This window comes from Pteronotus mesoamericanus, unplaced genomic scaffold, assembly GCF_021234165.1.
Source record: "Pteronotus mesoamericanus isolate MK-2021 breed Mesoamerican mustached bat unplaced genomic scaffold, CSHL_Meso_final scaffold_85, whole genome shotgun sequence".
In the NCBI taxonomy this organism is placed as follows: domain Eukaryota; kingdom Metazoa; phylum Chordata; class Mammalia; order Chiroptera; family Mormoopidae; genus Pteronotus; species Pteronotus mesoamericanus.
In genome coordinates this window covers 72,093,895-72,114,015 of record NW_026555329.1, presented here as the reverse complement: position 1 = coordinate 72,114,015, position 20,121 = coordinate 72,093,895, and the positions used below count along the sequence as shown (strand labels likewise).

The 20,121-nt window shown below is 40.3% G+C and overlaps 1 protein-coding gene across 1 annotated transcript in view; it reads left to right on the top strand.

The window, feature by feature from the left end:
• Positions 1-20,121, top strand: part of DGKI (diacylglycerol kinase iota) — a 379,645-nt gene that overhangs the window by 296,830 nt on the left and 62,694 nt on the right. The window contains 4 exon segments of the mRNA XM_054564265.1: positions 2,805-2,884; positions 5,088-5,132; positions 17,761-17,830; positions 19,959-19,999. Of these exon segments, the coding sequence (XP_054420240.1) occupies positions 2,805-2,884; positions 5,088-5,132; positions 17,761-17,830; positions 19,959-19,999 (236 nt within the window).

Below are 20,121 nucleotides of genomic sequence, written 5' to 3'. Positions count from 1 at the left end.
AAAGTAGAAATTAGTTTTAAGTAAACAGAAATCTAACTTATGGAAATGTTACCAGATAATCGTTATAATATTATGGTAAAATAAAAGATAGATCAACTGGTGAATCTACTTTCTAACTAATGATGCCCAAAAGAGAGTCAAGGGAGTGAAGGAGAGGTAACATCGATGTTTTGGTTATTCATTTTTAAATAGAGTGTTGCATTTAATCATCCCAAAATCTTAGAAAATGCCTATTCGAAAACCATGGTCTTCAATCCAAGGATCAGAGGAGCTGAGTAACTTGCAAAACTAAGTAGTTATTGTGGGTAATTCGTAAAACCAAATCAGTGCTGGAATTTGAATCCAAGAGAGAACAACTGTAAATCCTTTGTACCACACGCTGGATAAATTTAACAATGGTCAGCAGTCCATGCTATGAAGTTGTAGAAGATATGTTTCCCTTTTTTTAAATTCCAATTAATAGCTAATAGTCAAAAGCACTGCTTCTCTTAATAAGCTTCCTGAGGAATAAGCAAAGTTGCTGATTTTACCCTCATACCAGAAACGAATGGCACATCTTTGAAAACTTTCCCCTAGATATTCCTTCTTGATTCCAGGTCTAGAATATCCATTCTCTAATCATAGTTTAAAATATCTGCTACCAAGTGCAGTGAATTCGTGACCAGACTAACTCCAAGTGTTGATAATAGAAGGAAATCAGAGGTGTTGGCAGGATTCCAGTAATTCTATTAAACGTCTCTTAATTTAAGTACTTAAATATTGATTATACTTTATTTCTTTATATTTTGACATTTGAAATTAAGAGAAAATATTATTAAGCAAGATTCTAACATGGACTCTCCCATTATTTATCCCTATATCCTGTTGCCACAACCCTTGACTTACTTTCCAGGTCAAAATTCTAGCTTTTCCTCTTCATTCCTCAAGTATTAAGAATCCTTATCCTTCTCTTACCTCAGTGGATCACCTTATCTGGATCTCTTTAGCAGTCTAGCTGAAGATGATTAGTTTAATCAGTACTTTAAGGGATCTCCCTATGGAATTTCCCTTCCATTTGTTTCAGAGATACATGATTACCATCCTGAAGACTTTTGCAATGTTTCTGTTTATATTTAAAAAAAGAGAAAAAGTATTTTCTAGATTATTAGTCCTCAAACAGGCGATGGTTACAGGGTTCCTCACCCTTTTGCTCGCTGGCCCTCCTGCTGGGCATCGAGAAGAACGGGCAAGGGCAAGCTCCAACCCAAACCCTTGCCCCTTGCCTCCCCTGCAGAGTTTTCTCAGCCCTTGAAGATACCCTTTGCCTTTCACATCTCAACAGGTCCTAAGCCCATCTTCCTCCCTTTTTTAAAAAAAGCTTTTATTGAATATCTACCATTTCTCCACCAGACAGTAGGGCCGTACAGGTCAACCGTCTTATTCCTGAGTGAGAGGGCCCTTACTCATTCACAGGCTCACATCTGGGTGTAAAGATGATGGCGCTTTTGAACTTTATGTAAGACTTTGGGGACTTGAAGGAATGGGGAGGATGTATGGATCACTTTAGTGGAAGCCAATCGAGGGGGTAATACTAAGAAACAAGCTATTGCTTTTTCTCTAGATCACTCTTGCTTCTCTAACTAAAAGAGCTAACGTGGTTTTATATCTTCAAAAAGCCTAAAATTTGACTTTCAGGCAAGAATCAATCCCTCTTTCCTATAAGTTTCAAATGATTAAGTTTAAACTATAGCCTATGTTACATTATTATTTTATTTTATTTTTGTTTATATGTATGCCTTCTCTACTACTTGGTGAGCTCCTCAAGATTTTTCCGTGCACTTTAAATGTATTTTATTCTCTGTATTATTAATTTTTAAAGCATTTTCAGACTCACTTACTGATATTATGCTTTAAAGATAAATTCAATGAGTGAAAAGTTTTGAAAAATCTTTAGTGAACACCACTGCCATATCATCTACTTACTGGTCTTTAGCTGGTTAATTCAAGATTTTGAGATTTTTTTCATCAAATCATTTATTTAATAGGGTAATTATAGTTTTAAAATCAGAAATATGGACATACTTTTTTTAAGTTTTGGGAAGAAAAGAATTTTGTTGTATATCAGGAATTTTATGGGTTGTTTTTGAAGAGGTTCTGTCTAATAAAGCCATTGTGTGATATTTGTCACCACCTAAAAAGGGCGTTTAAGGTGCTTAAAAGCTTCGTCCTGCAGCCTCGCTGTTACCACTGAACATCTTTCAAATCAGTTGGATTTGGAAGCGGTGAACATTCTAGAAGCCCTTTCCCTCCCACCCTCTCCCCCACCTCTTTTTCTTTCCCTCGATGTTTCATGCCTATGTGGCTCTGCTGTTGGCCACCAGGTAGAAATGGTCCCTTGAGCAGCTGAGTGTCTCAGATAGGGAGCCGTTGCAAACTGGCAGAAAGATTAAACCCCACACTGGACCCGAAGAGGTGAGTGTCCAGGATCATGATTTTTTTCATCCCTCTCTGATACATTAGCTGCTGCACACACAGGCATAAATGATCAGCGCTGTGAGCAGCCCGCTGGCCCTGCCACCTGAGAGCCAGAGAGAGAGGAGATGAAGGCTGGCCCGGTGGCAAGGGGGCCACGTGGAACGCAAGGGGAGAGCCACAACTGCAGAAACAGAGAGACTGAGATCAGAAGGGAGGTCTTGGGAGAGTTTTGGATTGAACTATTCAAGAGAAAACTTCTTGAGATTTTTTTTTAACCCTCAGCAACACATTTATGCAAATCTAGAGAAATCAAATATTTTATTTTAGGCTTTTCTCTTCCTCCCCCTCAGCCATCCCTCTGGGTATTCTAGTCGTGCGTGGAGACTGTGATTTGGAGACTTGCCGTATGTATATAGATCGCCTACAGGAGGTGAGTGTCTACAGCCAATTGTGTCTTTTGCTCATTTTTCCATTTTTGTAAGGAATTACCAGCCATCTTCATTTGCTTCGAAAAGGATGCATTTGGAGAGGAAATAGAAATGTGATGGCCTTGTCTTTTAATCACACACCACACCACTCTCCCCCCCTCCCCATTCCCCAGTTTCCCTGCCCAATGGTAGAAATGGGAAAAGATTAATTGGGTCAACTCCAGCGTGAAATTGTTCTAGTGTGATCCATAACTGTAGCTTGGAACTTCTTGTCTTTTTGCCAGACTACATACCTGTGTCTTTTGAGCTCTACAGAATTTCAAAAGGCACTAATAAATAATAAAAGAAAACAGGCTTGGGGTTATTTAACGTTTTGTATCTAGCACGTATTTCTCTCAGAAGGCTAGATTCTTTTTTTAAAAGTATAGATTGCACAGGAAAGAGAAACCTTCTATATTTCATGGGAACTTGTGGCAGTACACAAAGGAATAATCTGTTATTTTCTCAATCTGATTTTACCATAGAGAAAAGAGAGAGGAAGGGGTCTCATACATGACCCTGCCATGAATTTGAACCGCACCAGCAAAGCCAGGAAACCCACCCCCCCATTGTAGGAATGAGTAGTTGCTTTTATAACACTTTGAGAGGGGCAGTCCCTCTCTTTATTTTGCAAATGGTACTAGCATAAATAGCCAGTTCTTTATCATTGTTTACTTAATGAAAGATGTACATTAGAGTCAGTTTTTTTGGATATGGTCTAGACGCCTGTATTTTTTAAGCTACTGGGTGATTTTGATAGGCGCCCCAGAATGAGCAGCTCTTTTCCAGACAACACATTAGGCATCAGTAAATGTCACAAATAAAGAAGATATGTAGTGTTTAAAGTCCTTTCGAGGTATAGCTTAGCTTTGAGCATTAGATCTTATTTCTCTTGAAATAAATTCACATAGGAGGAATAAAGTGAAAATTATTAGCTCTTCTCTTCAGCATTGTTAATGGTAGAGAAATTATGAATGCAAAATATTTGGGGATAAATGCTGAATTTTGAATAGTGATATGGGTGCAAGAATAAAAGTCAACAAATTTTTATTCTTGTGGCTTCATTTGGCTATTTTTTACCAAGGATAACTTTAACATGCTAAAATTCGTGAAGTTTTTAGCCTGTGACTCAGGTCTAAATCAATATTTCTAGGACATAGTATCTACCTTTCAAAATAATATTTGTATTTTATTGGGGAACCTCATGCAATCTGCAATAGAGAGTTAATCCTAGTTCCTACCAAACTTCTTTTTTCTCTTAACACTCGGGTAACTTAAGATTTCCTCATAGCAAAATATATAACTAATGAAAGCCAACTTATTGGCATGCTTATCCCACCAACATTCAAGTAGAAGTGGGATTCAGGAAAAAAAGGAAAAAGCGAACTCTAGGAGGCAAAGTTTTAAAACTAACTTGGGCGCAGAGAGGAAGGTGAGAAATCCTTATGGGAAGCAGATATGAGGACAAAGTTGCCCAGGATTGCTGACATTTGTCAACAGAAGCACCGCACTCATTAGCAAGGAGGCCTGCGGGACATGGCCATGCTGACCACTTAGTTATCAAACTGTCTAAAGGGGGCCAGGCTCTTGGAATCTGCCAGTGAAGCCTCATTAATGTCAACCCTGTTAATTTACCTGTCGTGATAACGCTGAGGGGCACGGTGATTTTCTCCTCGTGGCCTGTGAAAACCCGTGTTTGCTGAGCGGTCTCTCGGTATAAACACAATTACCAAGACAGTGTGTATTTGGTCTAAGGCAAATAAATTCATTCTGAGTGCTTAAAGGGACTTGGGAAGCTCCCCTCACAAGCCGAAAGATCAGGTGCAGATTAAACACGACCCCCATTTATTAGAACAAAATTGCCCATCTTTTACTCTTGGTCTTCTTTATCCTTGAAATTATAGCACTCACCTGTAAACACTGTTAAAATTTGTAAGTTTCAATAGCTAAATGGCCTTTCTTCCTTCAGTTCAGGTTGATGTGCTCTTATTATTTTTGGCATTATCTTCTTTGTTTAACCTTGATGAATATGGGTGAGTTAGATACTTTCCAGATGACTTCAATAATGTTAAATTGAGAGTTCAGGGGATAGAGTTTGTTTAAACAAATCTTAAGGTATGGATATATCAATATACATGTAATTTTTTTTTTCCATTTTCTCATTAGGACCTGCAGTCAGTTTCTTCTGGCTTCCACAGAGTTCATTACCAGGTAATGCATATTTGACTCCCGTCTTTCTTATCTTCCGGCCAAAAAAAAATCACCTTTCAATGAATGTCTCATTTGGATTAGAGTCCACATTTTCCCTAGAGAGACAGAGTTTACTCCAAGAACCTAGTGAAATTAGCATTTTGATTCTTTTGCAATTTTTTGGTTTTGGACAGCCCTCGCTTAGCACAGATTTTGACTGTGGATTTTTCTCCCAGATTATTTAGAAAAGTGATAATGAAATGGCTTTAGTGCCAAATGCTAGAAAACTCAACTCAAACTAACTTGACAGGGCAAGGCTACTGGTTCACATCAGCCAAAAGTTCAGACCACGGGTGGATTCTGCTTACCATGTGGCCGTGCTTCCTGCTCTGTTTTTCTGCTGGTCTTTTTGCTCTGTTATCCTTTTTGGTCAATTTCAACCCTGGACTAGATGTTTCCCTGATCCAGGGTGACTGCCATTAGCAATCAGGGCTGTATGTTTCTCCTCCACCTCCAGGAAAGTGAATTCTCTGCTTCCTACAGCCGTCACACAACATTCTAAAGTGGAACCCAATTAGCCCGTTCTGGTCTTTTGGGCGGCACTCAATCAACCCAGCTGCCTCTCTGTAATGACCCACGTCCAGCCCACAGTGGAACGCTCAGATACCCTCTGTTCCAGTAGTCTTTGGGGGTGCAGGGTCCTCCCCGCTTTCGCACCTCTGCTGTGCTGTGCAGGCCTGTCCTGCCATCTTCCCCTCCATTAGAGTCCTCAGGCACGGTCCAGATACCAGTGCACGTGTAGCCCCACCTGCTGGGGCACATGTGCAGCCCAGTCCCCTCGCCCGCTGCGAGGCACGCGCAGAGCCAGTGACTCCCTCCAACAAATCTTCTCCTAGAGCCTTTCCAGCCTCCACGGGATGAGGGGTGCAAGGATGTCTACGTTTGGAAATTTGTAAACCCTGGATTAACACCTCCCTTAAGGTTTTGATGTCTCTTTTGCTATTTCCTGAAACATTCAGTTTAGCATCCTTTTGCAGAAACAACAAGAACAACCATTTTTATAACCCTATACCTGCAGCCTCTAGGAAGCCTTCTTCCCTTGAAAATAGATACTGTCTCCTCAGCTCCAGCAGCCTGATTATCCTGAGGCCGAATGGCAGGATGGCCGTGGCATTCTTATTTGTTTGCATGTTTATTTCTTAAAGCACAACACTCTTCCAGAGTCCTCACTTCCATCTGGCAGCAATAGAAAGAAGGAGGATTCACTCAGGGTGTATTTTTATTGGGAAAATAAACTCTATCTCTGAGACTGGGGTTTTGTTTCTTTTTTCCCAGCCATTAAAAGGCAAATTTCCACTTTTTTTTTTTTAGATAGAAAATAAGACTCCTGACAGCCTTTACTTGCCTATTTACCTAGAGTCACTATTTGGGTGTAATTTTATTTTTAAAACCAGTGCTTTTAAAGGCTGGAGCTGATCCCCACTTTGATAAAATTGGCACTGTGGTAGCTCTGAGATTTGAAGTCTGGTGTTTTCTTTAAAGACTTTGCATTTTTTACTCATGAATGATTTGAACCTTTGCAGTTTTATCGGTGTACATATTTCAGACATTTATCCTAACTCGTTTTATGAAACTAACACATTTATTTATTATCCTGGCTTATTTGATGTCATTTTGGTGTAAGATCTTGGGTACGTGGCTATTTTGTACCATGTTTTCTTCATGGCGTGTTTGTACATACCCACAGAGATCAGAGGATGTGATGAGGATGTCTATTTATTATCATTTGACAATAAAAATATGCAGAAGGATTCATGGTATTTGTCTGACTGTGTAAAATTTTGCAGTGTTTTGTTTACTTGCAGTCAGGCCAAATCCTAGTGTCAAAACTGCTGCCAGTGAAGGCTCTGTGCGCTGACCGCGTAGCATTGCCAACGCAGTGCTCCACGACGAGCGCCAGGCCTCGCCTCACTCCCTCCTTGCAGAATTACAGAAAGCACTGTCCTTGGGTATTAGGGGAAGGCTGGAGTAAAAGAGATCTCGGGAAGCCCAGGATCTGCCCATTACGTAGGAAGCTTGACTGAGGAGGCCTGTGTTTGAATTAACGTGGCCAGAGGAAAAGGAGAGCAATGAGAAAATGTCCTGAGCAGAGCAAAGGAGAGCTGAGTGAAGCAAAGAGTTGGAGGGATAGACCCATGAACATCTGTCTGGGGTCCCAGGGAGACAGGCAGGGGACAGAGTTGGAGGGACAGTGAGCAGACCTCTGTTTTAGCTACACTCATTTCATAGGCCTGTTAGGTCCGCGAGTGGAAAGCTGGATGTATGAAATGTTAAAGCTCGTTGATACACTCAGGACCAGAGATAGACATTTGAGAGTTATTAGCAGCCGGATGGTCCTCAAAACTCCGAGGCTAGGGGAGATCACCCAGGGAGAGTTTCGATGAAGAAGAGCTCAAGTCTAAGAGAACAATCAGTCAAGAAGAGGCATGGCAACTGACGAGCAGCAGGAAAGCTGCAAATCAAGGAGAAGGCGGCATCATGAAAGGCAAGAGGCAGACTGTATTTCAGAGAAGGGAGAAGTAATGAAATGTGTCAAATGCTGTTGAGAGGTAGAGCTGACGCAGATTGATTTCTCTATTTTTCTGAGGATGCATATAAAATACATGGGATAGAGGTGCTATTCATTTTATGTAGAAAGTGACAAAACCGACTGGCAGGAAATGTAATACTCAGTCTTTTGTTTCCTAACACAGAGACCCGTAACAACAGACTCTCTAGTCTCTCTCTCTCAGTGGGAGTTAGGGGGGCTGTAGGAGAAACCTGTCGGAAACATGAAGCACAAAATGCCTTACATGCTTTTCAGTGAACTTTCTTGTATATGAGGTGGCACTGAACATGCTTGGAGAACTAACAGTGAGGGAATGAATAAATGCTGGTAAGTTTAAAAACTTGAGAAATTCCCGTCATCTCACTAACTTGCAGTTGGGAATTCAGCTGACTGTTTTCTCCGGCTGGAGGGAATTGAAGAGAGAACCAGCATTCAGTAAGGCGAATAAGGGCCCGTGGCACCTTATTAGTGAGCCATATGGCAGTTCCTAGCCACCTGAGCACTCTGTTGCTGTGGTTTCCTCCTTTCCCAAATTCATAGTGAATTGCCAACAAAGCACTAAGACTCAAACATGACACCTTGTCTTAACCTAACAAGGCATAACGGGTCACACAAGAGTGTGCTGGATATTTATAGCCTGCTGAAAATTCCTGCCTGCACCATCTCTGAGGTCAAAATCCAAAAACCCTTCCACCCTAATGGCATCTCACGTAACCTGTAACCAATAATTTAGACAAGCAAAATGCGCCGTGCTTACAGAATCAGGATGTTCTTGAGCTTGGCGGGCAAACTAGTATTTACAAAGAAATTGGACTTTGCCTACCTATTCAGCGAAGATGCTTTTGGAGATAATTTCTCCGCTCCCTCCTTGGACTTCATTATATTTCTTGTAATTACCAAGCCATAAGTGACTACAGAGTGAAGGAGGTTCAACCATTCTAGTAATTTTCAGCTGGGGGAGATCTTGCCCCTCACATGGGGAATTCAGCAATTTGGACATTTTTGTGTGTCACCCTCAGGGGAGGAGGTGCTACTGAAATCTGTTGAGTAGAGGCCAGGGATGCTGCTAAACATCTTACCATGTAAAGGACGGTCCCCTACAGCAAAGGATTATGCAGCCCCAGATGTCAATAGCGGGGCACTTAAGAAATGCTGAGTCATTCTGATGGCGTGCAGGACAGGACAGAGGACCACAGGTGGATATAGGCCCAAGATGAGGAAAGGTAAAGGAAAGAGAGGGGAGCAGATAGAGAAAAAGTAATGAAGGGCAGAGAGGCATCTGAAGACATGGTAAGGCAGAATAAGCAGAGATCCAGGAGCAGTGGAACCAGCCACACATAGGGTGTTTCATAGACACTCAGTTATCAGCATAAGGCTCCACAAGGAACTGGTGTCGCTGGCACACAGAAGTGTGCTTCCCAGAATATTACAAGCTAATAATTTGAGATTTCAATGACTATGGTAGGGTTTCATAGTAGGTTCAAAAAGGGATCCATCCAGTGATTTTTTTAAAGAATTAATTTACTTAAAACTAACACTAGAAGTTTTGGAATGTTTCACAGTAAATATACCATTTTTGAAAAGAACTTTAATCCTTTAGAGATGTCTTTTTTCTTCTTAAGAAAAACTCTTGGTCAGATTTGAGTCCACATCCACTTGCCCGCCCTGTGAGCTCCTTGTTATTTATTTATTATTTTCTACATGCCTACCTGAGCTTGTATTGCACCAGAGCTTTGTCTAGTCCTAGGCAAACAGTATTTGTCCACAAATACTTGACTATTTATAACCTTCTCTTTTGCACTGGCAGTCCTTACTCATCTCTCTCTCTGTTCTTTGAAATCTGTTGCTCCTTAATTTGTTTCTGGATTTTAGAAGAGTCTTGCAATGGATGGGTTGAAACAGGTTAAGGAGGTCCTTTGGGGAATTAATTTATTTTGTCTTAAGGAAGGACAGGAGTTAGCTAGGAATTGTGTAGAACGTTCCTTTGGGCTAGATCAAAGCTTTTGGAAATGGATTGAAGAGGGCATTAAAATAAGTCTTGCCTGGGCCATGTCTGTTTGCTAGTGAAGGCGGTACTTCTGCCAACACGCACACTCACACATACACACAGTTGTTGTCATTAATGGAGGACTGTCTCAGATACACCAGAAGGGCTCTCGAAAACGTTGGCATCTCTCTCATTTCCATCTCCTATCACACTATAACTATTCCCCTTTCAAAACTGGCTCTGGAAATGGGTCCCATTTCTGTATCCTGCCGCTGGAGTTGTGGGTGGTAAAAAGCTTTGAAAGACCATAGTGACAGCAAATCTATTAATGAGGGTTACAGTTACATGCACATGTATCGTTCATCATCCCTGATGGATCCACTCACCAATGATGAAGGGACATGGATATACAACTTGGTGACAAAACTGGGGAAAACTTGAATGAGGAGTTGGATTGGGCATGGGAGAGGTCAAGGCAGAAGAAAAATTTGGATAAGTAAACGAGAGAGAAATTTGAGGGTAAAGTAATTGTTGGCTGGACATCATTAAACAAAGCGGGGATTCCCAACCCAAAGGGACTTCTTTTCTGTCTTTGCTTACGTTCTCCCTGCATTTTATGAAAGAAAATGAATGTTTCATTCAAAGTGAAGGTATAGCTAAATGCTAGGTGAATATTGCTTAATTGGGTAATCCACTAGAGTGTGTAATGGGGCTGCTGTGCCTTCATTATATTATGTGGGCATCTGCTATGAGTAATTGAATCTAAATTAAGGGCAAGTTTGGCCTACGCATGCCAAATAGTGGTTCAGATAATTTCCTTATCAATTACATATAATTCATGCCAGTTATATATATAAATATATATACATATGAAATAGGTTTGCTTTTGTGCATATGGGTATATTTTTAGCATGAGAAATGGATTTTCTATTAGGCTATTTCAGAAGAGAAAATTCATATATCGGGGATTTTTGAAACAAGCAGTATTTCTTAATATTACTCATTTTACAAGCATGCATTTTAGAAGACTGATACATTTACAATAGAAAGGAGCGTGGTGTATCCAAGGTTATATCATTTGCCTACATTATAGAGCAATGACAGTTGCATTAATCTAAATCACACCATTTATGCAAAGAAAAATAACAAATCAGAAAATGAACAAGTCAAGTACCTTACCTCTCTGATGAATCGTTGATTTGATTATGTAATGTGGGAGGACTGAGGAGACCGGAAGCCCTAAATTAGCACCAAAACACATTGATGTGATAGGGGCACAGCTCAGGTAATTGCTTGAATACCTCCTGAAGTGCGGCGACGTTCACACAATCACATTTCTTAAGTATCTACAGTCAGATGCTTGTAAAAGGTGCCTCTTTCTAAGCTTTTTTTTTTTCTATGGCTTTCTCAGAAATTAGGCCTGGACATTTATTTTAGTGTTTAGCATTCACAAAGCAAACACACTTCCGGCCATCCTTATTCAGCAACATAGATTCTGCCATGTCTGTCTTATGAAGCTAAGGTTGGCCCCTGGGGCCAAAATGTGCTTTCTTGGGAGGGGTTTTGTTTTTTTCTCACTTCCCCTTTCCTGCTCAAGGCTGATTCATGGCCCTGCTCTGCCGCTGGTCACCTTCTGCTGTCCCTGAATCCAGGGCTTCTGCATCCTAGGGCCACCCACTCTAGCACTGTGTTAGGTCCTCTGTGCGGACACAACGAGCTGCTCACCTGACAGGCGGTGTATCACCCACAAAGTCACCGCAAACTCAGTGTTACCTCTGTACAAACATCACTCTTGCTCACCCATATTCCAATCCTCTTTTCTGAGTAGGAGACAAAGGGGTATAGACAGACAAGACATAGGAGTCACATGTATCTTGAGTATATAAGACCCTAGTCCCCTATGTAATCATTGTGAGTTAAGAATGTCAGAAAGCAGTTCATGGGCATGGCTTTAAGTTACTGCGAACTTAGTTACGGCTCCATTGTTAATCCATCCAAATATGCATTTGTCTTTGATATGAAGCTCCTTAAGGCACTTGTCCTTGACTTTAATTAAGTACTTATGTCATGGAGTCTGCCAGGTTTTATAATCTTGGATTATCTTAGTTTTCTGATCGTATGCAATTCTAGACTTCTGCGTGGTCTGTAACCCCTCACCCAAAGTAGGCATGGGTATAGCACCTCCCTCCTGCGCATCCTGTTCTACCTTTTCCCACATCTGTGCCCACACACGTGGACATATATGGGAACATGTTATATTCTCTTTTTAAAAAATAAAAATGTATTATATTCTTTGTGCATAGCTCTACACATTGTACCACAATTTATTTTCAACAATAATATAATATGGACATTATGTCTTGCTGATAAATGAAGCTCTAACCCAATTTTTAAAAATTGCTGCTCTATTCCATGGTATATATTTATCCTTATATCTGTGGGCAGAAATTTTGGGTTATATGCAGTTTTTGCTGCCACACGTTGCTTTTGTAAGCAGTAATGCAATAAGCATCGCTGTGCAGATTTGAAAATAAAGTTGTAACAGAAATGCTAACCACATCACACACCAAACGACTCACTAATATTGGCCATACTGGTATGAATTTTAGAACTGTAGTCGCATAACACGTACAGCAAAGCTACCTGAACTCTGTAATCAGGATTTTCTTTACGTGATTGTCAGCTCCTTGCCTCTGGATTGTGGCTCATTGTTGTTCTCATCAATTATCGCATTTCTATGAGATTTTTCAGCGGACAGTTACAGAGAAGTGGAAAGCACGTAGGCACCATGCCTGGAGGATTTGAGGGAGGAACACTTCTGAGTTCTAGGCAGTGAGCTGGCTGATGAGGAATGTGGAAGGTTAGTTTTACAGTTCACAAAAGCCGAGACTGTGGAAAAATACTTGAACCGGAGTCAACAGATCTTCATAGGCATTACATGTATCCTGGCTTTTGTTTTCTTTGTTTTTTGCTTGAGCTGAGTCAAAAAACTTTTCTTAAACTCATATAAATCCCCCCCCCCCCGCATTCTTCAAGACTGCAAATAATTCTAAGTTCCCTAGAAGGCATAAAACTTGGTGTGTAAGATCATGTGCTGCCTAGTAAAAGAGGGCTGCACTTGAACTTCACCTCCACCACCTAACACATGGATACTGCCGAGAGTCTACTCGCTGCAGTTCTTCATCCGCAGCTTGCTTTTAGGTGCTGGAAAAGAGGTTCAGGAGGGATATTGGGATGGGTGGTAGGATAGATACTGTACAGGGCCTAGATTATACCTTTTCTTAATGACAGAATGAATATGGCTTAAAAATAGCATAAGAATATGGATTAAAATCAAGCTACTAAACAAGACCACAGCCTCATGTTTCTAAATGAGCTCTGGCAGTGGCCAGGTAGCCTGAAAACCAAGTAAATAATAAAAATTTCTCGTACACATATTCTGCTGGGGGACATTTCCCAAATATGAGCGTATTCAGTAGATGGAATAACAGAAAAAGGCTGATAAGTCTAAATTTTATTTCATATGGAACCATCAAGGAATTCAAAAGAGCAATGTTTATGGAAAATTCCCAGAAGTTAAAAAAAAAAAAAAAAAAGGGAGAGCATACTCTAAGTGCAGGAAAAGGAAAGAATGATTACCAGTCCCCAAAATGTTATTCACCGAATAGCTGACAGCTTGGTGAGATTGTCCTTTAATGCCAGACAATGGAAATGAGTCAGGGCAGAAGCTGGAGGCGGAGGCCTTAAAGGAGAAGCAAGAACCAGCAGTCTTCTGCGCTGCTTGACGTCATGACAACTGGCCTCTGTGTAAGTGGACTGTATGATTTAGGATTGTACCACTTGGCTCATCTTAGCTATACATCAGGACTATTTGAAAACTTCTGCCCCCTCCCAAGGTTGTTGGCCCCAAACTTTAGACTTGGAAGGAAAAGGATTTCTTAAACATGGGTTGAGCCTTCCACTCGCTTTCCCAGCCATTAGTGTCTTCTGATCTTTCCCTGATCAGACTCCAGTTCTCTGGGCAGCTGGCTCAAAATCCTTCCCTTGAAATCGGTGACTTTGAACAACAGGCAGGCAATAAATTAAAATCACAATAGCCATCCCTTGGGAAAAGAAGTAGAAATCTGATAAATCAGACACAGAGCAACTCCAGAAATTGTAGCAAGAAAGGAACTTGGGAGCACCCAGATGGCTTACAGCGCCTTAGACACCTTGGAAGACATGGCTGATGCTTTTTGTTCTTGACCTTACAGACCACATGCCTTGTACTTCATTAGCTTTCATAAATACAAACCAAAGAGATTGCTCCTAATTGTGTCACAGGAATAAAAATGGATAGTTATGTGGCAACTGACAACCCAAATCAGCAAATAAAAAGATAACAATCTTGGTGGAACTAAGCCAATATCTAGTAAGCATGGTTACCTTTGAATGGGGAATATTACTGAAATGAGGAGAGGTCAGTAAGATAAACAGTTCTCAAAAATGTTGTTGGTGATAGAAGATGTTCAGCCTTTAAGACAATACCCTATATTTAAGACAATTATGTAGCTTCTAATACTGTGAAAAGAGGCATCAAATTTTTGATTAAGACAAACCCTACAAACACCAAACCAACAGCGCTGCGATCTCAGCCTCTGTTTGATGTCATTCTTTTCTGTGTCCACTTACATGAATCTGTCCCATTTCTTTCCTTTGAACCTCAGAGTCTGATAACAAATGCATTTATGGATAAAACAGTGTTGTGCTGGTATAGTACCATCTGAATGATCAGGTCTGAAATGTGGCTGATGTCCTGTAAGTTCCTCAAGTGGTTAAAGGTCAGAATTATTTCAGGTAAAATGATGTTGTCCCGGCTGCCCCAGTATCACTTGTCTAGCATGATTGTATCTGCATATCGACATGTCCTAGCCAATGGGTTGAGCATTTTCCATGTCATTTCATTTATTCATCCCAAACCCCTGTGCAATAGATACTATGGTTGCCATTTTCCAAAGGAGGCATCCAAGGCACAGAAGAGGTGAGACACGTGCCTAAAATCTCACAGTGAGTAGGCGATGGAGCCAGGGTCGTCAGGTGCTCACAGCTGGTGCTCTTGGTCATCAGAGTCCCATGTCTCTGGGCTTGCTAGTCACCTGAGGCTGATCATCTATATACAATCAATTGCATTGGTTTTTTCTGCCTATTTATCCACCTATTTTCCTATGATATTTAAGTACTACTGCAAGGACAGGAACATTTCTGTCATCTCAATTCTTAGTCTTCTGATCTCATCCTACAGAATTTTAAGTTTTCCAAAGCAGAACTTTCTTACTAAAAGTACTTTTTGCTCAGTTTTTCAACTCCGGTTAAATACGACGACCTCAGTGCCCACCAGATGTCGTGTGTCCGGCCTGCCCTCCTCCCTCCGATCTCGTAGATGACATCCCAGCATCTGGGCATGTGTAGTAGCCAGATTTCTTTGTTCCTTACAGTGTGTTGGGATGTTGTGTGGGTATGTTCCATAGTTTGTCAATCTGCTGCATTCAAATATCATTTTAACACCAGTTTCAGGAAAATCTCCAACTTCAGGGTCCTAATGCAGGCGAGATCCTTCCATCTGCACAGATATGTGTGCACCACACTAGACCCAAGGGAAAATTTTGTCCAGGCTTCGCAGCTCTTAGTGTATCTTTTTAACATGTAAATATTTTATAAATAACTAATTTAATTGCATTGCATTATAAATATTCACTAGATTGAGGAGGTAGCACATTTTTCCTTTGGAATTCAAATGGCCTTTAACATAGGCCACTTTGTTAGTTAACATAAGCCATTCATTATGTTAGTAACTGTCCCCTTAAGAGGTTTTTGTTGCTGTTTTTAACAAAGTTGAAATCTTCCAAAAAGGTGGGAGAGGATACAGACCTGTTCTGGGAAGCCTGTTTGGAGACGTTAGGGCAGCTCCTGGGCTTCTCTAACCATTTTCTAAGATTGCAGTTTAACCTTCAGGTGACCGGGAAAGTGTCCAATTATTTTTCAATAAAAGTTTTTTTCATGAAATTTCTGTGTCTTTAATTAATAAAGTGTTACTTAACTTCAATTATTAAGACAGCCCAGTATTCCATATAAGTAGGTTTTCCTCTTGTCTGTTTGTTTTAAACATTAGGAAAACTTACAGCACCTTATTTAAAGGGCTGAAAAACATTTGAGAGGGGCCTTAGATAGAAAATAAGCAAAAAGTTCATCGCATCCTTCCGTGTAGCAGTGCGCCCGAAGTTAGCCCGCTACCAAGAGTTGCTACAGAGCTTGGAGAGCTTCTCTTGTTTGATACTATAATCACCGATAACTTTGAAATAGTAATTGCTGTTCTTGTGTGTCTGGATATTGTTAAGGCATTTTATTGATTAGAATCTTATTTTTATTGAATTGTCTCTGACCTAAATATTAGATTATTTGAATTAGTAGCTCTTAATCTTTGTTAATCTACAGAAAACAGTAGTTCCTCTACCTAGGAAAACACACGTACATGTAGACACCCCAAATTTAGCATAAAACATCAGGGAGTTCGAGGGTTGTTGGACTTGTTTTAAGGATCTATTTGAGCCTATTTGAAATGGTTTAAAGAGCTCGGTGCAACCATATGTTTTCACAGAGCAAACTGATAAAGTTCTCTTTGAACAAAATCTTGTGGAAGCAGTTGATTGATATCAAATGCTTTGCGGATCAAGGTGAGAATAAATAATGGAACAGAAAATAGGCAAAATAAACAAATAAAAGTCAGGCAAATGCATAAAATTCTGCAGACACAGATCAGTATTACTTTAGCAGCCTGTGGGTAAGCATTCATGTGGCTGAGGCGATATATCAACCTGCATTTTATTAAATTATACTAAATAGTATCCAATATTTTCTCATTTGAATATTCTAGCGATACCATTATTGATGTTTAGGTTTTATAAATGATAAATCAAGTATTTCTTTATTCTTTCAGAGTTGATTTTAACCTAGGAAAATTAGGATTTTTTTCATAGTTGTCTCTGTAGCATATTTGACCTCAGAATTCAGAAAGTATCCTTGGTGTTTAAATCCTTTTACTCTTAGAGAAGACTGCCATGTTCATTTAATATGTTTATTTATTAGCTTTCATAGTTGCCACTAAATATTTCAAATACCTTTCAAATTCCTCAATTTGTAATTGTATTTCTCACCAAACTGAGACATATTGATAGCTTTATATGTTTTGTACAAGTACATTGGGAACCTTAAGTTTCTGAAAAACAAGATAGCACGTGTCAAAATATAATTTTCAAAATGTTGAACATAATTCTCATGAAATGTTGAGCACATGTTAAAATTTCATTTAGCTTAACTAGTAGTATGGCAAAGCTAGCCCCCAAGTGAGGAATGTACATATATCTCTGTATCCATAGCTATATCAATTCTACATCTATAAATATAAATTTGGTACCAGTCTTCAGAGAGACCAAATTTCCTCTATCAGTTACTTAATTTACAGAAGGTACACATATTAAAAAGCCATAGACCCCAGCATTTTAATAATAAAATATATCCCTTTTGTTCTGGTAACTTAAGGTGCCTGATTCTAAAACTTGAGCATACATTAGACTTACCTTGTTGAAAACAGATCACAGGTTTCTGCCTCCAGAGATTCTTTTAGTTGGGGAACTTTTCATTCCTATGTGGAGAAAGCAAATGTGAACGACAGCCAGCTGCCACGAATTCTTGAGCATCACAAAGAGAAAGAGAGAAATTCCTTAAAGGAAGTAAATGTTCCACGTTTTATCATTTATGAGTGCTTAATGGAATCATTGAGAACCTAGAAATGTTATGTGGGAGTTGTTTTAAAAAGTTCCATGTGAAATGATTCATTTCAAAGCAGAGCCCCTGTTTCTGTCTCTAGTAAAAAAAAAAGTATGATTTGGTCTCTCACAAATACTTTGTTTAGGAAAGGATGCTCGCTCTTAGAAATGGGCGATGTGGCCGAATGTAGAGCGAGGGCAGCCCCTCACCTTCTTCAAATGGAGCCACAGGATGTGTGTGTCTCTTTCCAGGACCAAGAAACCTCCTTCCCCAGGGCCCTCTCCGCTCAGAGGCTCTCCCCACGCTGGTGCTTTCTAGATGGTGAGTGTTTCATATTTCAGCGTGGGGTGGGGGTTCGGGAAGCAGCTGGGCAAAGCAGCCACTGATGATGTGGACTCCAGTTTCCCAAGAGACTCTTCAGAAACCCTGCATGTGGCTCCACAGGGTTGGCATTTGCATCTCGACAACGTGGGCTTGCTGATGTGGCAGCACATCTTTCGGAAGTCATTTCCCTCACAGCGAGTGGTCAGCTCCTCCGGCTGACCTTCTCAGAGTCAGATTGCTTAAGCTGACGTTTCCCTCCATTGCTTCTGCACCCCTCCCCCCTCGCTTCCTAAAACATGTTGAGAGGCCAGTAGATAGTTCAATAACCATGGGATGGGTATGTTACTTGCATGTTTGAGAACTTTCATATTATTTTCATTAAACCATCATTTCAGTGTGATACATATTTATCAAAGCCTAGAAAATTTCAGTTGCATTCATATGTGCCCTGCTGAGCATGACATTGAATGCGTAATAGGTCAGTTATTTTCTGATTGGTTAATGAGTCCATTTTTCATTGCCAGCATCTCTCATTCCCTAGATGCTGCTCAATTCTACTTTTCTATCCAATTACCTTTATTGTGGTCCATTCCGGCTTGTATGCTCCCAAGTGTACCTGCCACCCAGTAGCTCTCTTGTCTACGTGGTTTTCATCACAGACCTCTCTTTGTTTATCTGTGTATGCATCCGAGATGACAGAAGTGTGGGTAAGAGTATGACAGGACGTGTGATGTATGAGCAGTATCATGACGATGAGCATGTGTGCCTATCTGAAAGCTAACACGCGTAAATCATGACATAGGTTTTCATTAATGGCTTGTCAACTCCCTCTGAAGGTAAATCACGTGGCTTTTCCTCCAGCTCTTTTATTCCCTGGTGATGAGAAACAAAATCACATTTTTCCTGTATCCACATGGCTTATATTTAGGAAAATTACGAAAATGTGTATGAATTGTACTACATACAATCTGTTCCAAATTACAAATGTGGATAATGGTCTTAATCCACATGTTAGTTTTACTCTATAAATAGTTTTATTAGGAACCTTTAAAAGGTGGTGTGGTCATGGTTAAAAAGAACAGAGGAGAGCAAGGCCTTCTCGGGCAGGTCTTTCTCCCCGTTGCTTTTACAGGGCAGGAGCCTTGACTGTGTGGTTTCTTAGCTCCTTGACTTTGTAGAAAAGCTACTCATCAAACGTGTAGGATTTTTGAATGATTATTTGCATTTTGAGTTTTTCCCTCTAGCACTATGTGGAAGATCTATGTATGATATTTGGACTCTTGGTAGATAAATATAAGCAAGGAGAAACATAATTTCTTGAATATTAAGAATAAAAAGAATAATTTCTAAAGACCCAAGTTTGTAAGATTCTTTCTCTGCAAGCCAGAGCTAAAGCCCGGTCCCTTTTGCAAATGCTCCAATTACAGATATTACATGTAATGTATATTATTATTTATTTATTGCTCTTTGGCTCTCTCCAGCCATAGCTTAGGGACTCAGCCTGAAGGTGAAATGATTCCTTTGATACCAGATGTGGACCCCGGCTCATCCGTCTCTTCAAGATCTTTTCCAAAATAAGAATCACTTTTTTGGGAAGTCTGGCTACCCAGAGTTTTGTGTTTTGTTTTCTCCTAGCTTTATTTATTTAATAAATACACATGGAGTCCCAGCTCTGTTTAAGGTCCTACTGTCTGGAGACATAAAAGAATAAGGGAATCCCAGACCTTTAAAGAGGCAGATACCTTAGTCATGTAGTTACTTATCTGTGAAGGCAGCGTAAACAGAAGCGTAGAGGTAGAAGCAGTGCATTCCATCCGGGGTACAGGGTGGGGAGGTGGGACTGAGGGAGGTCTCACAGACGAGGGAACCTTTCAGTTGGTCCTCAAAGGACAAGTAAGCTTTAGGCAAGCAGACGTGATGGGGAATGCTGGGCTTCCTCAACAGGGAGATAGTAGCAGCAGAGGTGTGGAAATTTTGGGTTTTTCTTAGTAGATTTAGGGACTGGTCAGCAGTCTGCATGCCTGGAGTGGAAGGTTTCCAATTGACCTAGTAAGACAGAGGTTAGAAATTAAGCGCCTGATCACAGGACACTCTGAATGCCATATACTTCTCTTTTTTTTCCTAGCAACTTCTGCTGATCGCTTTTATCGAATAGACAGATCTCAGGTAAGTTTTCTTGAGCCTACCAATGACAATTAAAAGTTCCCTAGTACCTATGCTTTATTTGTAGCTAATCTTACAAATTTTTGTAGCTAAAACACCGAAACATTTTTACATTTTACATTTTA